General features: G+C 50.9%; 1 protein-coding gene across 4 annotated transcripts in view; it reads left to right on the top strand.

Moving 5' to 3' along the window:
- Nucleotides 1-19,075, top strand: part of PTPRU (protein tyrosine phosphatase receptor type U) — an 81,408-nt gene that overhangs the window by 14,164 nt on the left and 48,169 nt on the right. For all 4 annotated transcript variants that reach the window (XM_042951135.1, XM_042951136.1, XM_042951137.1 and 1 more), the window contains exons 2-8: nucleotides 1,165-1,296; nucleotides 4,271-4,542; nucleotides 5,076-5,157; nucleotides 5,262-5,377; nucleotides 5,791-5,965; nucleotides 6,552-6,845; nucleotides 18,657-18,965. In XM_042951135.1, coding sequence (XP_042807069.1) covers nucleotides 1,165-1,296; nucleotides 4,271-4,542; nucleotides 5,076-5,157; nucleotides 5,262-5,377; nucleotides 5,791-5,965; nucleotides 6,552-6,845; nucleotides 18,657-18,965 — 1,380 coding nt within the window. The remainder of the gene's footprint in view (nucleotides 1-1,164; nucleotides 1,297-4,270; nucleotides 4,543-5,075; nucleotides 5,158-5,261; nucleotides 5,378-5,790; nucleotides 5,966-6,551; nucleotides 6,846-18,656; nucleotides 18,966-19,075) is intronic.

Here is a 19,075-nt window from a genome sequence, read left to right on the forward strand (position 1 = left end):
GTGTTGTACTGTGGATGGAGCCCTTCATCCCCCAGGGCCTCAGTCACCTCATCTGTCAGGTGGGGAGAAGTACCAGCGGCTGGTACGTAACCCACACAGGGTCTGGCCTCACCACTTGCCCACGCATTTTCCTGGCTCCCCAATGCCTTGGACGGCCTGTGACGGGGCCGCAAGCACCCAGCTTTGGGAGTGACTGCAGGAACCAGTTTGCTGTTAACTTCTCCAACTGGTGGTGGTCTCACATTTATTCGGTGCCTGGCTCGGGGCTCCGATGAGCTACTAAGATATGTGGACCTCATTACCAGGCAAAGGACTCACATCTGTTTCTACCCCGCCTTCTTCCCTCCTTCCTCTTCTCGTGCAAACTGTAAATATTGGGTCCGAATCACGGGCTTCTCTAGTCATGCACGTGCCCCGTCCACACATGACTGTGACTTCGCGTGTCCCAGGCCTGCAGGCAGAGACCGGAGCGGGGCGACTGGGCAATGACCGAATCCCCTAAACTCACCTGTCAAGCAGGAATAATAGGGGTCCTGGTCTCAGGAGGCGAGGCCTAAATGAGATGCCACCCTGAGAGCCGTTAGCGCTGCACCGGGCTTGCCTGAGATGATCAGTGGCCATTGTTATTTTTAAGGAGATACCGTCAGGGCTGGCTTAGTGCATTCATGAGCCTGCCAGTCCTGGGACCCACTGTCTGTAGATGCGGGGGGGGGCAGGGAGTGGGACACTGAGTAGGAGTTAGGAGAGGAGATCTCCGTTCAGACCCCAGCTCTGTTACTATCCGGCTGTGTGGCCTTAAGGAAGGCCTTAGTTTCCTCATCTGTAAAATGGGGATAATTCTAGACCTGACCTCATGAGCTGTGAGGCTCTAACGTTGTAGTGATAATGTTAACTAGTTTTCCCTGAGGAGGATCTTTGGTGGGTGGTTGTGCAGTGTGTGGTCCTGGGAGTGGGCAGTGTGCGGACGTCCTAGTATTGGGTGGTGACAGTGAAAAGAGGGAAAGGGTTGGAGGAGGGAGCAGTGAGGAGAGGCCTAGGAGAGGGAGGGGAGGAGGGCGGGCCTGGGTGGGCAGGGCAGTGAGGGGCACCTGGAGGGGAGCCCCAGGAGCCTTCCTGGCCAGCAGTGGTGCCCTAGCCAGGGCTAACCAGGCCCTGCCCTCACAGCCGGCTGCACCTTCGAAGAGGCGAGTGACCCAGCAGTGCCCTGCGAGTACAGCCAGGCCCAGTACGACGACTTCCAGTGGGACCAAGTGCAGATCCACCCTGGTACCCGGGCTCCTGCAGACCTGCCACACGGTGAGCCTCCTCTCAACTCCCATTCCCCTTGGTCTCCTTCTAGTTCTAGCCACCCGCTGTGCGACTGTGGGCACATTCCTTAACCTCTCTGGGCCTCGTTTGCTTTTGCATCTGTAAGGACATACGTAGTACCGTGCATGTGGTGCTCTGTGCATGCTGTCCAATTGTGTGTATCGGGTAGTTTTACCTGTAAGATGGGTGCAGGTTCAAGCAATCAAAGACCCTTATAGGTGCTAAGTTAGGGGTGCCTGGGTGGCGCAGTCGGTTAAGCGTCCGACTTCAGCCAGGTCACGATCTCGCGGTCCGTGAGTTCGAGCCCCGCGTCAGGCTCTGGGCTGATGGCTCAGAGCCTGGAGCCTGTTTCCGATTCTGTGTCTCCCTCTCTCTCTGCCCCTCCCCCGTTCATGCTCTGTCTCTCTCTGTCCCAAAAATAAATAAAAAACGTTGAAAAAAAAATTAAAAAAAAAAAACCCCACTTCCCATTACTCCCCCTGCAGCTTGGCTCCCATCAGGTTGTCCTAAGTCTTCCACCTCCAGGGAGGCCCTCTCCTCCCTGGGAGCCTCTGAATCCTGGTCTCCCAAGACTTGAACATGTTGATGCTGATGGAGCCGTAACACCGGGGGCTGGATGTTACAAGACCTTCCTTCCTCTGCCCCCTTCTTCCTGGAAGTCCCAGATCCTTCCCAGCTTCTACCTTGCTCTGCCCCATTTCAGGATGAGGCATTTATGGCATCGTGGGCACTGGACTGGGGGTCAGGAGACTAATTACATGGATTGTAGTGCTGGCCTCCTACTCTGATGAGGGCCCCTGCTATCCTGGTTCCAGAATCATGAAGACTGGGCTTCAAATCCTGGCCTCATCACTTTACCAGCTGTGTGACTTTGGGCGAGTCACTTAACGTCTCCGAGCTTCCGTCTTCTTAACTGTGAAGTGGACAGCACAATAATCCATTTCACAGGGTTATTAGATAATGCCTACAAGGTATATAACATGGGAGTGGCATGTAGGGGTTCAGTGAATGGTTAGTTGCTATTGTTGGAGGTATTTGAGGGGGCCCTCTGCACGGCGTACAGAATTAACTGGGAATTCAGAACAGGATAAGAGAGGTGGAGGCCAGCCTATGAACTTTATTAGTGATAAAGGCTGGGTTAGAAGACATAGCATAGGGTGAGAACGAGATGGGCTTGCTGAGGGAACTCCAGAAGTAGACAGCCTAAGGAGCCCCTCCCCTTTGCCCTGTCAAAGTAGCGGACCAGGCCCTTTGCTACTCCACTCACAACATGGCTGCAATTGCACTGGCTCTCGAGAGTTCGGGTAGGTGCAGCAAAGGGTCTCAGTGGTGAGGCCAGGACTTGAAGCCACCAGAGAGGCCCTCCGCAACCTGGCATGGGCGGCCGTTCAGCCCCGTCTCCTCCTGCTCACCTTGCCCCCTGGAGGCCTCCCTGCCTCCCCTTTCTGTGCCTTTGCTCACACAGCACCCTCCTTGGGGCATTCCTCTCTCCTTTGCAGGAACGGCTCTCAGCTCTTGGTTTGACCTCTGTGCTAGTGGGTATCAGAGTCTGACCTGTGTGACTGTGATCTGTCAAGGTGCCCACCACGGCAGGGACCCAGTGCGGGCTCTGCCTCTCTCTCTCACACCCGTAGGGACATGCCCAGTGAGAAAGGGGAGAGAGACATTTAGCATTTCGCGTGGACCTTGTGCTGGATCCTGAGGCCACAGTGGTCAGCGAGAGGGCCACCGTCTCTGCCCTCTCGGGGCACACATTCTAGGGAAGGGAGTTGGGGGTGGAGAGAGAAGGAAGGAGGGAGATTCAGAGACAGGAGAAGGAAGAGCCACAGGAATGAAGGGAGGAAATGAAGAAGGAGAGGGATGCAGAGTGGGGAAAAACTAGGGAAGAAGAGAGGAGAGAGAGGGGCAGAGGAGTGGGCCAAGAGGCACTGTTGGGGGCCAGGATGTGCCCCTTTCTGGGTGCGGACGGGGACTTGGGAGTTCTGTTTACTATCCCACCGGGACTGATCCAGGAGCCGCCTTCACAGGCCCCTGGCTTGCAGAGATGAATGAGATCCCCTCCAGTGGAGTCCCTGGGGAGCCCTCCCAGAGCAGGGAGCCTCGTGGTTTGGGATCTGAATGAGCTTGTTTTGGCTGGCAGCCAAGCCCGGGAGGAGGCGGCGCTGGGTGGCTGTGGGCACCCCCTTGGCAGCTGCTGGGGCCTCCTCCCCACAAAAGGGAAGCCATAATCCCCTAGCTGGATCCCGAAGGAGTCCAGTCCCTCCCACCCTGCCAGGCCCCCTCCACCCCCTGCCAGTACACAGCCCAGATCTGGGGAAGGAGATTGCTGCCTTTCTCCAGGTTGGAAGAGATTTGTATCCCAGGCGTTTAGACCCAGGGTGGGGGCTGGAAGGGAAGTTAGAGTCCTTTTATTCAATCTCTGTTCTACACACTCATTCAGCTTGGGTTCAGCCCTATGCTGGAGACACAGTGGAGCCTCCGAGGCATCACAGGCTGGTGGGGAGACAGACACTTTATTAATGATCCAAGGGCCAGGAGAGAAGCCTATAGAGGGACAGGGAGGGAAGACTTCAGAAAAGGTAGCCTTTGAAGGCCTGTCATGTGCCAGACTCTTGACTCCTAGATGAATGACCTAGTTAGTTAGTCCCTGCCTCCAAGGGCAGCTCAGCACATGGGGAAAGTCACAGATCAGCATGAGCTTGGACTGTGATCGTAGGTGGTGAGGGACCATAAAGCGTTTGGAGAGAGTCAGTTTTGTGTGTTTTTTGCTCTCTCCTCTGGGAAACAGATGCAGGGAGGTGAAGGGACTCAGCGTAGCGAGTCAGAGCTGGGACCAGAACTCAAAACCCTTGATTCCTAGTGGGTCCAAATGCCTGAACTCCTTTGTTTCTGTCCCCCTCCTTTGCCCACCTGACCTTGGTCCTCCCCAAGCCTCCTCAGCTCCTGCCTCTTCCCTTTCTAGGCTCCTACTTGATGGTCAATGCTTCCCAGCATGCCCCAGGCCAACGGGCCCATGTCATCTTCCAGAGCCTGAGTGAGAATGATACCCACTGTGTGCAGTTCAGCTACTTTCTGTACAGCCGGGATGGGCACAGCCCGGGCACCTTGGGCATCTACGTGCGTGTCAATGGGGGTCCCCTGGGCAGTGCCGTCTGGAATATGACTGGATCGCATGGTCGTCAGTGGCACCAGGCTGAGCTGGCTGTCAGCACCTTCTGGCCCAATGAATATCAGGTAGGCTGGGTTTGGTCTGTGGTCAGCCTGTGCTTAGGGGAGCGGGTAGAGAGGTGTCAGCCCGAGGTCAGAGTAAGCAAGTGACCGAAGTTGGAATTAGTCTGTGTTCAGCATCAGGAGTCAATATGTGGTCAAGGTCAGGGGTCAGTCTGTGGTCAGCATCAGGCTATTCAGTGCTGCTATGGTTTGGGTTCAGCATCAGAGATCATTGTCAACAGAAATGGTCTGTGGCTGGGGTCAAGGGTGAGTTGGAACAGTGCTGACCTGGAAACCCTGTCTGCTGGGAAAAGTTTTCCTGCTTGAAGGTAACTGTCCAGAACTGGGAGAGAACCTCTGGCCTTGACCTTGTTAGCTCTGGCTGCTGACACACCTTCCCACAACTAGCTGGCTTGGTAGGGAAGGCCGTTGTGAGTTGGGCTGACCTCTGCTGGTTGAGGAGCATGGGACCGGAGCAGAGCTAAAAGGGGTCTCTTGTGGGCACCTCCCCAGGTAGGGCTGGAGGGATATGACAGGGAACCTCCCGCCTCCCCCAGGTGCTGTTTGAGGCCCTCATCTCCCCAGACCGCAGGGGCTACATGGGCCTAGATGACATCCTGCTTCTCAGCTACCCCTGCGGTGAGTCCCAGCCCACTGGGGTGCAGGGTGAGGGGTGCGGGTGGCCACGGCTCCTGACTGTGGGGGGCATCGGCCCAGCTCACACTGTGGCTCTATTCCCGCAGCGAAGGCCCCGCACTTCTCCCGACTGGGCGATGTGGAGGTCAACGCTGGCCAGAACGCCTCCTTCCAGTGCATGGCAGCGGGCAGAGCAGCAGAGGCAGAGCGCTTTCTCCTGCAGGTGAGGGGGTGCAGGGACCTTAGCCAGGGTGGGGGGAAACTTCTTCTGGGACCTGGGTCCCTTGCAGGGTGTGGAGTCGTTCCTTCCTTTTCCAGCACCCATACTCATGCATCCCTGCTCTCACCTAGGCTCTGCTCTGCCCTCTTGGGTCCTCTTATACCCCCAGGATAGAGGGTGACTCCAGGATCCCCCAACCACTCTCCATCGGAGGTAGAGACCACGTTCCCTTAATCAGCTTCTCATCCCGCGCCTTCCTGTGATGGAGCTGATTCCAGGAACCCCATAAGTCCCCTGTGTACTAGGGACGGCTAAATGGGGCCAGGACATGTACTACTCCCCTCGCCCGGGGCAGAGCGAGATTGGGACCCTCCCTCCCCAGCGCTCCTGACATTGTCGACCTTACCCCTGCGCAGCGGCAGAGCGGGGCGCTGGTGCCCGCGGCCAGCGTGCGGCACATCAGCCACCGGCGCTTCCTGGCGACCTTCCTGCTGGCCTCCGTGAGCCGCTCGGAGCAGGACCTGTATCGTTGCGTGTCCCAGGCCCCGCGCGGCGCGGGCGTCTCGAACTTCGCAGAGCTCATCGTCAAGGGTCAGCGCGTGCGGGCGCTCCCCCGGGGTGGGGTTGGGGGTGGGACCTGCACCATCCGAAGGGCGGGGCCAGGCGAGGGGGCGGGGTCTGGTCTAGGGGCGTGGCCTGTAGAAAGGTGGGGCCGTCGGGGGGGGAAGACTGGGAGTCGGGTCTGTCGAGGGGGGCAGTTTCCCTCCAGGGAGGAGGTCCGCTCCAGGGGGCGGGGTGTGACTGAGAAGCAGGCAGGCGGGGAGACCCAGGCCAGACGTGAGCCACGCAGGCGGGGTCAGGCTGTGGGGATCCGGGGTTGATCTGACGGGCGTGCGGTCAGCCCCTGAACGCTAGTCTTTGGGGATTCAGAGGGGACTGAGGACAGGGTGTAGGCTTAAGGATGAGGGCGGGGACAGCCTTTGGAGCGGACACCCCTTAAAGCCTGGGGATTTAGTGGGCACGAGCGAGGAAGTCTAGTCGAGGGTCTGGGCGTTTCATCAGGGCCCCTGGGAAGACAGGGAGGGTCACTGGGGACTTGGGTGTGCTGGGATCCCGAGTTGAGGGCAGTGTCTCACAGCGCATCGTTCGGCTCCACCTCTTCCTCACGTCCTCGCAGAGCCCCCCACCCCCATCGCGCCGCCGCAGCTGCTGCGCGCGGGTCCCACCTACCTCATCATCCAGCTCAACACCAACTCCATCATTGGCGACGGGCCGATCGTGCGCAAGGAGATTGAGTACCGCATGTCCCGCGGCCCATGGGCGGAGGTGCACGCCGTCAGCCTGCAGACCTACAAGCTGTGGCACCTTGACCCCGACACGGAGTATGAGATCAGTGTGCTGCTCACCCGCCCAGGTGATGGCGGCACCGGCCGCCCTGGGCCACCCCTCATCAGCCGCACCAAGTGCGCAGGTGGGTGCCTCCTGGCCCAACTCCCTCCTCTGGACACCCGGGTATGGGCTCAGGGCTACCGTGGGAGGGACCAAGGGGATACATTCTGAGAGGTAATATGGCCAGCACCCATACTTCTAAAACTTTCTAAAAGGTTGTTATTTCCCCCTAGTCCTTGTTTTGGTAAAGATAATAATGATAGCTAAGAGTTTGTGCCTGACGCTATACGTATGTCTATGAACACACACACACACACACACACACACAGTCAGACGCACACACACGCACAGTGATTTAAAACTCACAACACTGATCTAGGTACTCTTGTCATACCCATTCTACAGATGAGGTGTCGGAAGTACAGAGATGTTAAGTGACTGGCTAGTGAGTGGCAGAGCTGGCATTGGGATCCCTGACTGGCTGGCTCCAGAATTTGTGTTCTTAATTCCACATCATATCATCTAGATAAACAACTGAAAAAAAAAAGTGTGTTATTAAATTTCAGCTAGAGTCTCTTGTGGGGGCATCTGAACCTGAGGTCTGCTCTTTCTCCTTAAAAAGGGTATAAGCAGCTGTTAGGAGCTGTGGCACTCATGCACCAGAGGACATTGTTTAACCTGAAGAGAAATTGAGAATAGAACAGGACAGATTGCAGTATATTATAATTGGAAGTTTTATTGAGATAATTGTAGATTCATATGCGGCCGTAGGAAAAACTGCCAGCATGCCTGGCTGGCTCAGTCGGTACATGATCTCCAGGTTGTGACTTTGAGCCGCATATCGGGTATAGAGATTACTTTAAAAAAAAAAAAAGAAAAGAAAAGCTAGAGATTCCCGATGCACTTTACCCTGTTTCCTGCAAAGGTAACATTTGGCAGACCTGTAGGATAATATCACAGTCAGGGTATTGACATTTATGTAATCCACAGATCTTACTCAGACTTGCCCAGTTTCCCTTGTCCCTGTTTGTGTGTGTGCATGTATTTAGTGCTATACAATTTATCACATGTACAGGCTTGTGTGCTTATCACCACAGTCAAGATGTTGGATGGTTCAGTCAGTTTGTATGGCCCTTTTTATCTATACTCACCTGCCTCCCTTCCTCCAGCCCCAGCCCCTGGAAAACACTAATCTGTCCATCATTTCTAAAATTTTGCCATTTCAGGAGCGCCTGGATGGCTCAGTGGGTTAAGCGTCCAACTCTTGATTTCAGCTCAGGTCATGATCTCATGACTTGTGGGATCGAGTACCTCGTCCAGCGCTGTGCAGTGTGGGGCCTGCTTGGGATTCTCTCTCCCTCTCTTTCTGTCCCTCCCATGCTGGCATTCTCTGTCTCTCAAAAGAAACTGAAAAAAAAATTTGCCATTTCAAAAATGTTACATAAATCATGAAATCATATAGCATATAACCTTTTGAAATTGACTTTTAAAAATTTGGGAACAGGTTTATTGAGATTTAATTCACATCTCATAAATTCACTCATTAGAGTACACAGTCCAGTGGTTTATAGTATATTCAGAGGGGTGCATCCATCACCACAGTAAGTTTTCGAGCACTTTCATCACCCCAAAAGGAAACCTTGTACTCTTTTTTTTCTGTTTATTTTGAGAGAGAGAGAGAGAGAGAGAGAGAGAACCCCAAGCAGGCTCCACAGTCAGTGCAGTGAGTTCATGACCTGAGCTGAAATCAAGAGTCAGACACTTAACAGACGGAGGCACTCGGGCACCCCAGAAACCTTGCACTCTTTAGTAGTCTATCCCTCCCCACATTTCCTTCTATCGTCTCCAGCCCTAGGCACCCATTAAAACTGCTTTCTGTCTCTGTAGATTAGCCTCTTGGTGGACATTTCATATAAATGGGATCATACAATATCTAGTCTTTGTGACTTAGCATAATGTTTTCAAGGTTTATCCAGGTGGTAGCACATATTTACTTTATCCTTTCTTATTGCCAAACAATATTGCATTGTATGCGGCTGTCATTTTTACATTCCCGTCAGCAGTGTGTGAAGTTTCCAGTTTCTCTACGTTCCCACCAACCCTGGTTATTATCTGTCTTTTGATAATTACCCTCAAAGTGGGTGTGAAATGGTATCTCAGTGGGGTTTTGATTGGAGTTTCACTGATGGTTAATGATATTGAGCAATTTTTCATGTGCTCATTGGACCTTTGTGTGTCTTCTCTGTAGAAATGTCCATTCAGATTTTTTACATATTTTTAAGTTGGGTTGTCTTTTTAAAAAAAAAAAATGTTTTTAATGTTTATTTTTGAGAGAGAGAAAGAGACAGAGTGTGAGCTGAGGAGAGGCAGAGAGAGAGAGAGAGGGAGCATAGAATCCGAAGCAGGCTCCAGGCTCTGAGCTGTCACCACAGAGCCTGATGCAGGGCTCAAACCCACAGACTGTGAGATCATGACCTGAGCTGTAATTGGGTGCTTAACTGACTGAGCCACCCAGGCACTCAAAGTTATTTGTCTTTGTATTACTGACTTGTAAGAATTCTTTATGTATTCTGGGCCCTTACAAATATTTTCTTTGATTCTATGGGTTGTTTTATAATTTTCTTAATGGTATCCTTTGGAGCACAACAGTTTTTCATTTTGGGGGAGTCCAGTTTATCTGTTTTTTCTTTTGTTGTTTGTGCATTTGATATCATATTAAGAAACCATTGCCTAATCCAAAGTCACAAAGATTTACCCCTATTTTTTCTAAGACTCTTATAGTTTGAATTCTTACATTTAGGTCCATGATCCATTTTGAGTTTGTGTTTGCACATGGTGTGAGGTAGGGGATCAGCTTCATTCTTTTGCTTGTGGATGTCTGGTTGTCCCAGCACCATTTGTTGGAAAGAGTATTCTTTTCACATTGAATTGTCTTGGCAGTAAGAGTGGCTTATTTGGGGCGCCTGGGTGGCTCAGTCGGTTAAGCATCCGACTTCGGCTCAGGTCATGATCTCATGGTTTGTGAGTTTGAGCCCTGCGTCGGGCTCTGTACTGACAGCTCGGAGCCTGGAGCCTGCTTTGGATTCTGTGTCTCCTTCTGTCTCTGCCCCTCCCCAACTTGTGCTCTGTCTCTTTATGTCTCTCAAAAAATAAATAAATGTAAAAAAATAAAAATAAAAAAAAAAGAGTGGCTATTTTGATCAGCATAATTCCCTGGAGACTCATCCAAGTTGTGTATATTGGTAATTCATTCTTTTTTATTGCTGAGTAGTATTCCATGGTGTGGACACACTGCATTTTGTTCAACAGGTGAATGGTTATTCACCTGTTCAGGGACATCTGGACTAGTTCCTATTTTGGGCTGTTACAAGTAAAGCTGCTGTGAACATTTGTGTATAGAGTTTTGCACGAACACGAGTCTTCATGTTTTCTGGGATAAATGCCCACAGGTGCAACTGATGGGTCCCCATGATAATCACATATTTCGTTTTGATCAGAAACTGCCGGAATGGCTGTATTGTTTTACATTCTCACCAGCAATGTATGTGTGATCCAGTTTCCTGCACCCTTGCCAGCATTTCGTATTGTCATCATTTTTCTTAACCATTCTGAGGGATGTGTAGTGATCGCCCATCCTGGTCTTAAGTGGTGCTTCCTGAATGCCTAATGTTATTGAACATCTTTCCGTGTGCTATTTGCCATCTGTGTATCCTCTTTGGCGAATTGTTCATGTCTTTTGCCCATTTTGTAATTGGGTTATTCATTCATTCCTTTTGGGTTTTGAGAGTTCTTTACACATTCTAGATACTAGTCTTTGTTGGGTATATAGTGTATAAATATTTTCTCCCTGCTTTTAGCTTGCCTTTTCGTACTCTTCACCTGGGCTTTTACAGAGCAACCATTTTTTTGGTAATATTTATGTATCTATTAATTTTGAGAGAGAGAGAGAGAGAGAGAGAGAGAGCGTGCTCACGAGTGGGGGAGGGACAGAGAAAGAGGGAGAGAGAGAGTCTCAAGCAGGCTCCGTGCTGTCAGTAGAGCCCCACGTGGGGCTTGATCCCATGACTGTGAGGTCACAACCTGAGGTGAAATCAAGAGTCGGACGCTGAACCGACGGAGCCACCCAGGCGCCCCACCCATTTTTAATTTCGATGAGGGCCAGTTTATCAAAAGTTCCTTTTATGAGTTGTGCTTTTGGCGTCAAGGTTAAGACCTCCATGCCTTGCCTTTGATCTCAAGGATTTTCTCCGGTTTTTTTCCTAAAAGAGTTACAGTTTTACGTTTTACATTTGAGTCCGTGATCCACGTTGAGTTAATTTTTGGTTAAGAGACGAGGTTTTCATCTTTTGACAGCCTGTGTTCTTAAGTGTTTTTCTTTTTTTTTTTTATTTAAAAAGAAATTTTTTTTTTCAACATTTTTAAATTTATTTTTGGGACAGAGAGAGACAGAGCATGAACGGGGGAGGGGCAGAGAGAGAGGGAGACACAGAATCGGAAACAGGCTCCAGGCTCCGAGCCATCAGCCCAGAGCCTGACGCGGGGCTCGAACTCACGGACCGCGAGATCGTGACCTGGCTGAAGTCAGACGCTTAACCGACTGCGCCACCCAGGCGCCCCTCTTAAGTGTTTTTCAAAGCTGATCTGGGGAGCCACCTAAAAATCCAGTTGAGTGCCACATTTGAAGAAACTCTTGAGTGGTGCATCAGAGTGCAGAGTGTTCCCATGGGAATTACTTTCTCACTGAGGGATCTAGGTCAGGTTACTTAACCTTAGAGCTTTCATGCCCTTATTTTACAGCATGAGAAGAATAAGAATCTTTACCCCACAGGAGTCGGTGTTAGGGTTCATTCAACAAATGTTTATTGAGTGCCTGTTATGCGTCGGGCACTATGGTAGTTGCTAGGGATGTGGGACTATGACTGAGCCAAGCAAGGCTATTAGCATGTGAGTGCCTCCTTCGGGAACTCTGCACGGAACTTACATTGTGGCAGGAGAAGACAGTAAAACAGGTGAGATTTATAGTTTGATGATGATAAGTGCCGTGAAGAATAAAGCAGGGTTGGGGGGGGGGTTGGGTGTGGGGGTAGGACGATTGTTATTTTAAAAAGGCTCAAGGGACCATTTTACTGAGAAGGTGACTTATGAGCAAGACCTGAGGGAGGCGAGCCACTGAGCCACATAGAAGCTGGAGAAATTGCTGGAGGAAGGAGCAAGCCTGGCGGATGGAACAGCAGGGCTCAAGGACCTGGAGGCTGGGGGATGCTTGGCACAAGGAGAAGCAGCAAGGAGACCAGTGTAACTGTGGCCTAGTGACTGAGGGAGGAGATGGCCCGAGAGGGCGGCCAAGTCCCTCTGGGGATGTGGGATGCAGAGTCATTTGACACTGAGTGAACTGGGCGCCACCATGGCAGGATTTGGAGAGCAGGGGTGACATCACCTACTTTGTATAAAAGGATGACTTTGGCCCTTTTGTGAAGAGTAGATTCTAGGAGGGCGAGGACCGGAGGGGAGACCAGTGAGGAGGCTGCTGTAACAGTGCAGCCGAGAGAGGTCGTGGCGGTGGTGGGAAGCGGTTAGCTCCGGGGTTTATTGTGAAAGTCGAGCTGACTGCGTTTGCTGATGGGCGGGCTATGCAATAAGAGAGAGAAGAGAAGTCAAGGATGGCTCCAAGGTGTTTTGCTCGAGCAGCTGCAAGGATGGAGTTGTCATTTGCTGGAAACGAGCAGACTGCAGAGGGGCAGGTGTGATGGGGTGCCGTAGATCAAGAGTTCTGTGTTGGAAATGTTGACTTTGAGATGCCTATTAGACGTTCAAGCGGAGATATCCATCAGGCAGATGGATTTACGAGTGTGGAGTTCAGGGAAGAGGTTCAGGCTGCGGACATAAATTTGGAAGTCATCAGTGTAGACAGAGATGGTATTTAAAGCCAGGAGACTGGCTGGGATCTTTTACCCTGGTGGTTCTCAACCGGGGGTGATTTTGTCTCCCGGGAGACATTTGCAGTGTCTGGAGACATTGGTTATTACAGCCGGGGGTGGAGTGATAATGGCATCTGAAGGGTACGGGAAGCCAGGGGAACTGCTGAAGTCCTCCGGTGCATAAACAGCTCCCACAACAGAGAATTCTCTAGTCCCAAATGTCAGTGGTGCCAAGGTTGAGGACCCTGATTTAGTGCTTAGATTTTAGGGAATAAGTGTAGATGGCAAAGAGAGGAGATGTGAGGCCTGCACCCTCGGGCCTTCCAGTGTTTCAGGTTAACTGCAAATAATGTCCTGTAAATGCACTAAATACGTGTGACGATCGTGTCTCATATATATGGTAAGTACTCAGCAAATGACGGTTGTTATCATTACGGTGTTTTTAACTCTTCAAAGCCAGTTCTGGTCAGGTATTCAAAAGAAAAATCAGAGCCAGGGGATCCGCAGATGATCTCTGTTCTACTCCCCTTTAGCATACAGAGGTGGGGGGGACTGAAACCCAGAGAGGGGACTGGGGTCAGGACCCCGGGTTTCATGGCGAGAGTGGTAGCTAATTCCCATTTTGCAGATGAGTAAACTGAGATTTGGAGAGTTAGTCCCTTGCCCAGATCTACCCAGTGAGTCCATAGCAGAGTCAGAGCCAAAGTTAGAATATCCCGATTTCTAGGGAAGCGTTTGAAACCACAGCAGCAGCCACGGTGACAGCGATTGCTGTCGTGGGCTGAGTCCCCACATTGTGCCAGGCACTGCTAAACTTTTCACACAGGCTGGTGAGGATGGAAGCTGGGGCAGGGACCAGACACACAGAACCCAAGCAACTCATCCTGCCCGTCTTAACGACTTGCTTCCTTCATTGATGTTCTGCCCCACCCCCTACCTCCGACTCACCCCTCGTCCCGCTTAGGCATCTTGACCAGCAATTGTTTTGCTGTTGGTCCGCTGTGTTATCCTCCCCACCCCATCTCCCTGAAACTCCCCTCCTACAATATGATTTAGTGTAAGAGCAATAATATAATGTCAGGAAGAGACATTTAACAAAAATCACTCTAAACCTCACTATCCTAGCCCAGTTTTTCTGTCTTCTTCAAATCTCTGCCCATATGCCTATGGTACACAGTTTTACACCCCTGTCATTGGGATGTAGAAGGCATTCTGTATCCTGCTTCCTTTGCTTTGTGGTGTACCATGTGTTGTGTTGTTTATAATTATGTGTATTGGCTTAAAGAGGTCCATGGAGTGTCTCCATATTGCTGGACTATTTTGTTTCCAGATCCTGGTTATCATAAGTAATACTGCATTGAAAAACTTAGTGCTTATAGTGTTTCCCCCCGCCCCCCTGAGTAATTTCTGTAGGATAAATAGTCAGGAGTGGCTTAAGAAAGGGCTTCGATGTATATTGCTTTAAAAACTGGTTGTACTAATTTCTATTTCTACCGTTACCTCATCTTCGCGCGCACATGTTTATTAATTACGAGAGGCCGGGCGGTCTGGCTCACATCCTTGCCCGTGACTCTGCCACTTGCTCTTCAAAGCAGGAGTTACTATCTCCATTTTTCAGTCCAGGTTCAGAGGGAACAAAGCAACTTGCCTGAAGTCACAGAACTAATGAGAGGTGGAGATAGGATTTGCACTTTGGAGCACCCGCCCTGCTCCAAAGCCCCTCCTGTGAGAAACAGTTGATAGTTTCAGGGTTATTGCATCCTCATTCGCATTATTAAAATCAGCACTGTGTGTCGTGATTTAACAGGTATTCTCCGTGAGCCTCCTTATTTTCTTGTGCGTCTGACCTCTGATCTCTGAGTGGCCTGCAGTGTGGTGGAGTTTAGAGGGCTGGGGCTTTGAGGTCCCCAAGGGCTGTTTGCCAGCCTGTGCTGGCAGCTGAAGAGAGAATGTGTGGGTGCCAAATGGTTTTTGGAAACAGTGACTCGTGAATTCACACCCCTCAATCAACATATCCGTCTGTAGTCAACAAACTATTTGAGCTCCTGGGTCCGCCCAGATTTGATCAGGGTGGGGTGAGAAGAGGAGAGTGAGCTTTCTTTTCGAAGACTCCCTCAATCCAGTGAGGTGGGGAGGGGGGGCGGGGGAGGGCTAACACAGCGTCTGGAGAGTGAGGCATGAGGGTGGAAGTTTCTTTCTCCAGGTGGGCGGTTAGTTATTTAGTGACCTACAAAGTGGTTTTTACAAAAACCTGAGTAGGTTGCCAGGATTTATCCACCTGGCTGGCTGGCTGGCTCTCTTTATCTAGCAAGCATGTGAGTAGGGGAGAGGGGTAGGTGGAGAGAGAGGGAATCGTAAGTGGGCTCCATGCTCAGTGCGGAGCCCAATGTGGGGCTTGATCCCATTGAGATCATGACCTGAGCCCAAATCGAGAGTCAGGCACTCCATCGACGGAGCCACCCAGGCACCCTGGGTTGCCAATAGTTAAAAAACCTGGAGATTTCACATAAAAATATGAAATTCTGGCTTCTCTTAAAAAAATGGGAGGATCAGGGCGCCTGGGTGGCTCAGTCGGTTAAGCGTCCGACTTCAGCTCAGGTCACGATCTCACGGTCTGTGAGTTCCGAGCCCCACATCCGGCTCTGGGCTGATGCCTTGGAGCCTGGAGCCTGCTTCCGGTTCTATGTCTCCCTCTCTCTCTGCCCCTCCCCCGTTCATGCTCTGTCTCTCTCTGTCTCAAAAATAAATAAACGTTAAAAAAAAAAATTAAAAAAAAAATGGGAGGATCTTGGGGCCCTTGGCTGGCTTAGTCGGTGGAGTGTGTGACTCTTGATCTTGGGGTTGTGGGTTTGAGCCCTACATTGAGTATATTTACTTAAAAATAGAATTTTTTTTTTAAAGGGGGAGGATCTCGCCACCCTGCGTCTGTAGTCCTACATGGGAACATTGTCTGGAGCTGAGAAACAGCTGTCCCTTTTGGATGGAACACTTACTGTCCTGTTTGTCATAGTACCGACCCAGCCTGTGTCACCAGTTTACATGTAACTTTTTGTGCCTTTGTCTAACTGCTGCAGGAGGGTGAAGGAAGCAGTGCACATTGGCCAAACCTGCAAGGGTGGAAAGGCATGTGGGGCAGGTGTCCCCAGGGGCAGGGATGTGAGCAGGGATGCAGGGAACAAATAAAGCCGTGGTGCTTTGACTCCCGTAGATACCTTGGGACACACAGTACACATGGGGCAGCCAGGACCAGGGCCTGGAAGTCAGGGAATAAAGCAAAGATCTCTGAACAAAGTGGCAGAGTGGACACACCCAAAACCCGCCCCCTGTACTCTGAACAGCTAAGAACGTGGGTTAAAATGAAATCGGATAGAAAAACATTGGTGGGGGCAGGGCGGGGGGCGCCTGGGTGGCTCAGTTGGCTAAGTGTCCTACTCTTGGTTTCGGCTCAGGTTACAGTCTCGTGGTTTGTGGGTTCAAGCCCTGCGTTGGGCTCTGCGCTCAGCATGGAACCTGCCTGGGATTCTCTCTCTCCCTTCCCCTGTTTCTGCCCCTCCCCTGCTCTCTGTCTCTCTCTTGCAAAAATAAATAATCTCTCTCTGTCTCTGTCTCTGTGTATATAAAACATTAGGAAAAGTTCTGTGGCCAGGAAAGGGAGAGGAAACATAAGTGTGGTAAGTGGGCTTCAGCCAGCAGCCCCGGGGTACGGTGAGCAGTGGAATCAGCCCCTTAATGTCTCCGTCGGGTAGGGATTGGGTCTGCCTTGCTCGTGGGGGGAGAAGGAAGCCAGACTCTGTAAGAAGTCAAGAGGTGGGCCTTGCTCCTAGCGGGCGCTGAAATACGTCTTTGGTGGCCTGATCTGTGACAGGAGCCTGCCACTTGGCCGTGGCCCAGGGAAGAAAGGACAGCTCTGGTGGAAATAGAAGTTTGTATTGTGCTGTCCTTGGGCCAGCATCAAACGCTGTGCTACTTCTGGCCTCCCGACTAAAGAGCAGCCTGGGCTGGTGTTTCCCTTTGCGGCTCCTTTGTAAAGAGCATCCTGAGCAAATGAGTCACAGGGACATGGTCATAGGGTCATACTTAATCATCTCAAGAGGCCAAGTGGCAGCATTTCCTCATCTGAGGCATGTGCTGAGAGTCTCTAACTGGGGACACTTCGCAGGTGCTCGCGGAACTTGAGGGTAATGAAGCTGCATCTCACGGAGTTAGGGCGCAAGAAAGAGAAGGTTCGTCAGTAATCTTGGCTTCCTCCATCATTTTCTAGATGAGGAAATTGAGGCCCGGAGATTTAAGATCACACAGCTGGTCAACGCAGATGTAGAACCAGGGGCTGAACACCTGGGCTCCATCCTAGCTTTGCTCCAGAAGCCTTGTGTTTCTGCTTGTTTGTTTGTGTGCTTTTACCATTTTATAAGTGGCTTCATGGATGGATCAAGAGGCTACAAAGCACAGTGACACGCTCCCCCTTGTGTTGGGGGAGCTGTACCTCCTGTGGCATTGGTGTGATGTTGTTGTTGACCGTGAATTCCTCATGGAGAGGCAGGTAGTGGTGGTGAAGAGTATGGATTTTGGAGCCAGCCTGTCCAAATTTGCATCCCAGCTTCACCACTTAACCATCTGTGGGACTGACTGTGGGCAAGTTACCTAATCCCTCTGTGCCTCCATTTCCGTGGCTATATGACAGGGCTAATAATGGCATCCGTCTATTGGATTGCAGAGAAGATTAAATGAGAAAGTGTTTTAAAGCCTCTGGAGCAAGGCCTGGCACATACAAAGCCCCCCCCAGTAAATGTTAACTGTCATTGTTCTTATTGCCCTTATGTGACAGATTGTATTTCCCTTTTTGCTTTGGCAATCAGGGAAGTCACCACTCAATTTGAACCTTATCTTTGGACCTGCATGGGACCCCATGGCATGAATTTCTGTTTTCCTAACATTCTCTGGCATTATTTAATTATTTGACTCTCATTTCCCCCATCATCCTGATTTCTATATATTATTGCATTGTATCTATCACTATAAGCCTTTTTATTTAAAAACATTTTTTTTAATGTTTATTTATTTTTGAGAGAGAGAGAGAGAGAGAGAGAGAGAGAGCATGAGTAGGGGAGAGTCAGAGAGAGAGAGAGACACACAGTCTGAAGCAGGCTCCAGGCTCTGAGCTGTCAGCACAGAGCCCAACGTGGGGCTCAAACTCACAGACCGTGAGATCATGACCTGAGCTGAAGTTGGACGCTCAACCAACTAAGCCACTCAGGCGCCCCTACTATAAGCTTTTTTAGAACAAGCTTGGAATTAATAAATTAAGAAAAATACAGCATTTGGTTGATTCAGACTGTCCTGATGTCTTCCAGGATGATCTTGAACTAGGAGGTGAACTGTGTTATTAAAAAAAAAAATTGGGGGCACCTGGGTGGCTCAGTCGGTTAAGTGTCCGACTTCAGCTCAGGTCATGATCTCGCGGTCCGTGGGTTTGAGCCCCACATCGGGCTTTGTGCTGACAGCTCAGAGCCTGGAGCCTGTTTCAGATTCTGTGTCTCCCTCTTTCTCTGATCCTCCCCCGTTCATGCTCTGTCTCTGTCTGTCTCAGAAATAAATACACGTTAAAAAAAATTAAAAAAAAATTATCGCTAACATTTTTGTGGCCATTGTCACACATGCTTTACACACATTACCTTAAACTTTACAACCGTCCTGTGAGGTGGGGCATATTAATCCCTTTTGTGGCTGAGGAAACTAAGGCTCAGAGAGGTGAAGGGACTCAGCCAATGTTGCCAGGTGCACAGGGCAGAGCTAGGATTCAGATGTGGCCCCACCTGTCTCCACCCTACACACTTTGACTCCCTGTTCTAGATGGTCTCTTGAACTCTTGAGGGCAAAGGAAGGATGATTTCAGCAGCTGACTGATATTTTCTCTCCTGCCCCACTTCTCTTCCCACTTCCTCTACCTTCTCCTCTCTGCTTCCCGGGTTCCCCAGAACCCATGAGGGCCCCCAAAGGCCTGGCTTTCGCTGAGATCCAGGCCCGCCAGCTGATGCTGCAGTGGGAACCTCTGGGCTACAATGTGACACGTTGCCACACGTACACGGTGTCCCTGTGCTATCACTACACGCTGGGCAGCAGCCACAACCAGACCATCCGGGAGTGTATGAAGATGGAGCGGGGCGTCAGCCGCTACACCATCAAGAACCTGCCCCCCTACCGGAACGTTCACGTGCGGCTCATCCTCACGAACCCCGAGGGACGCAAGGAGGGCAAGGAGGTCACCTTCCAGACAGACGAGGATGGTAAGAGTCCCAGCCCTGGTTCCCAGGATACTCAGTGCCTCCTGCAGGCACCCAATGTGAGACTGAAATTTTCATAGAAAATTTTTTGCTGAAGATCAAAATAACACAAC

Source organism: Panthera leo, chromosome C1, assembly GCF_018350215.1.
Source record: "Panthera leo isolate Ple1 chromosome C1, P.leo_Ple1_pat1.1, whole genome shotgun sequence".
NCBI classification, from domain to species: domain Eukaryota; kingdom Metazoa; phylum Chordata; class Mammalia; order Carnivora; family Felidae; genus Panthera; species Panthera leo.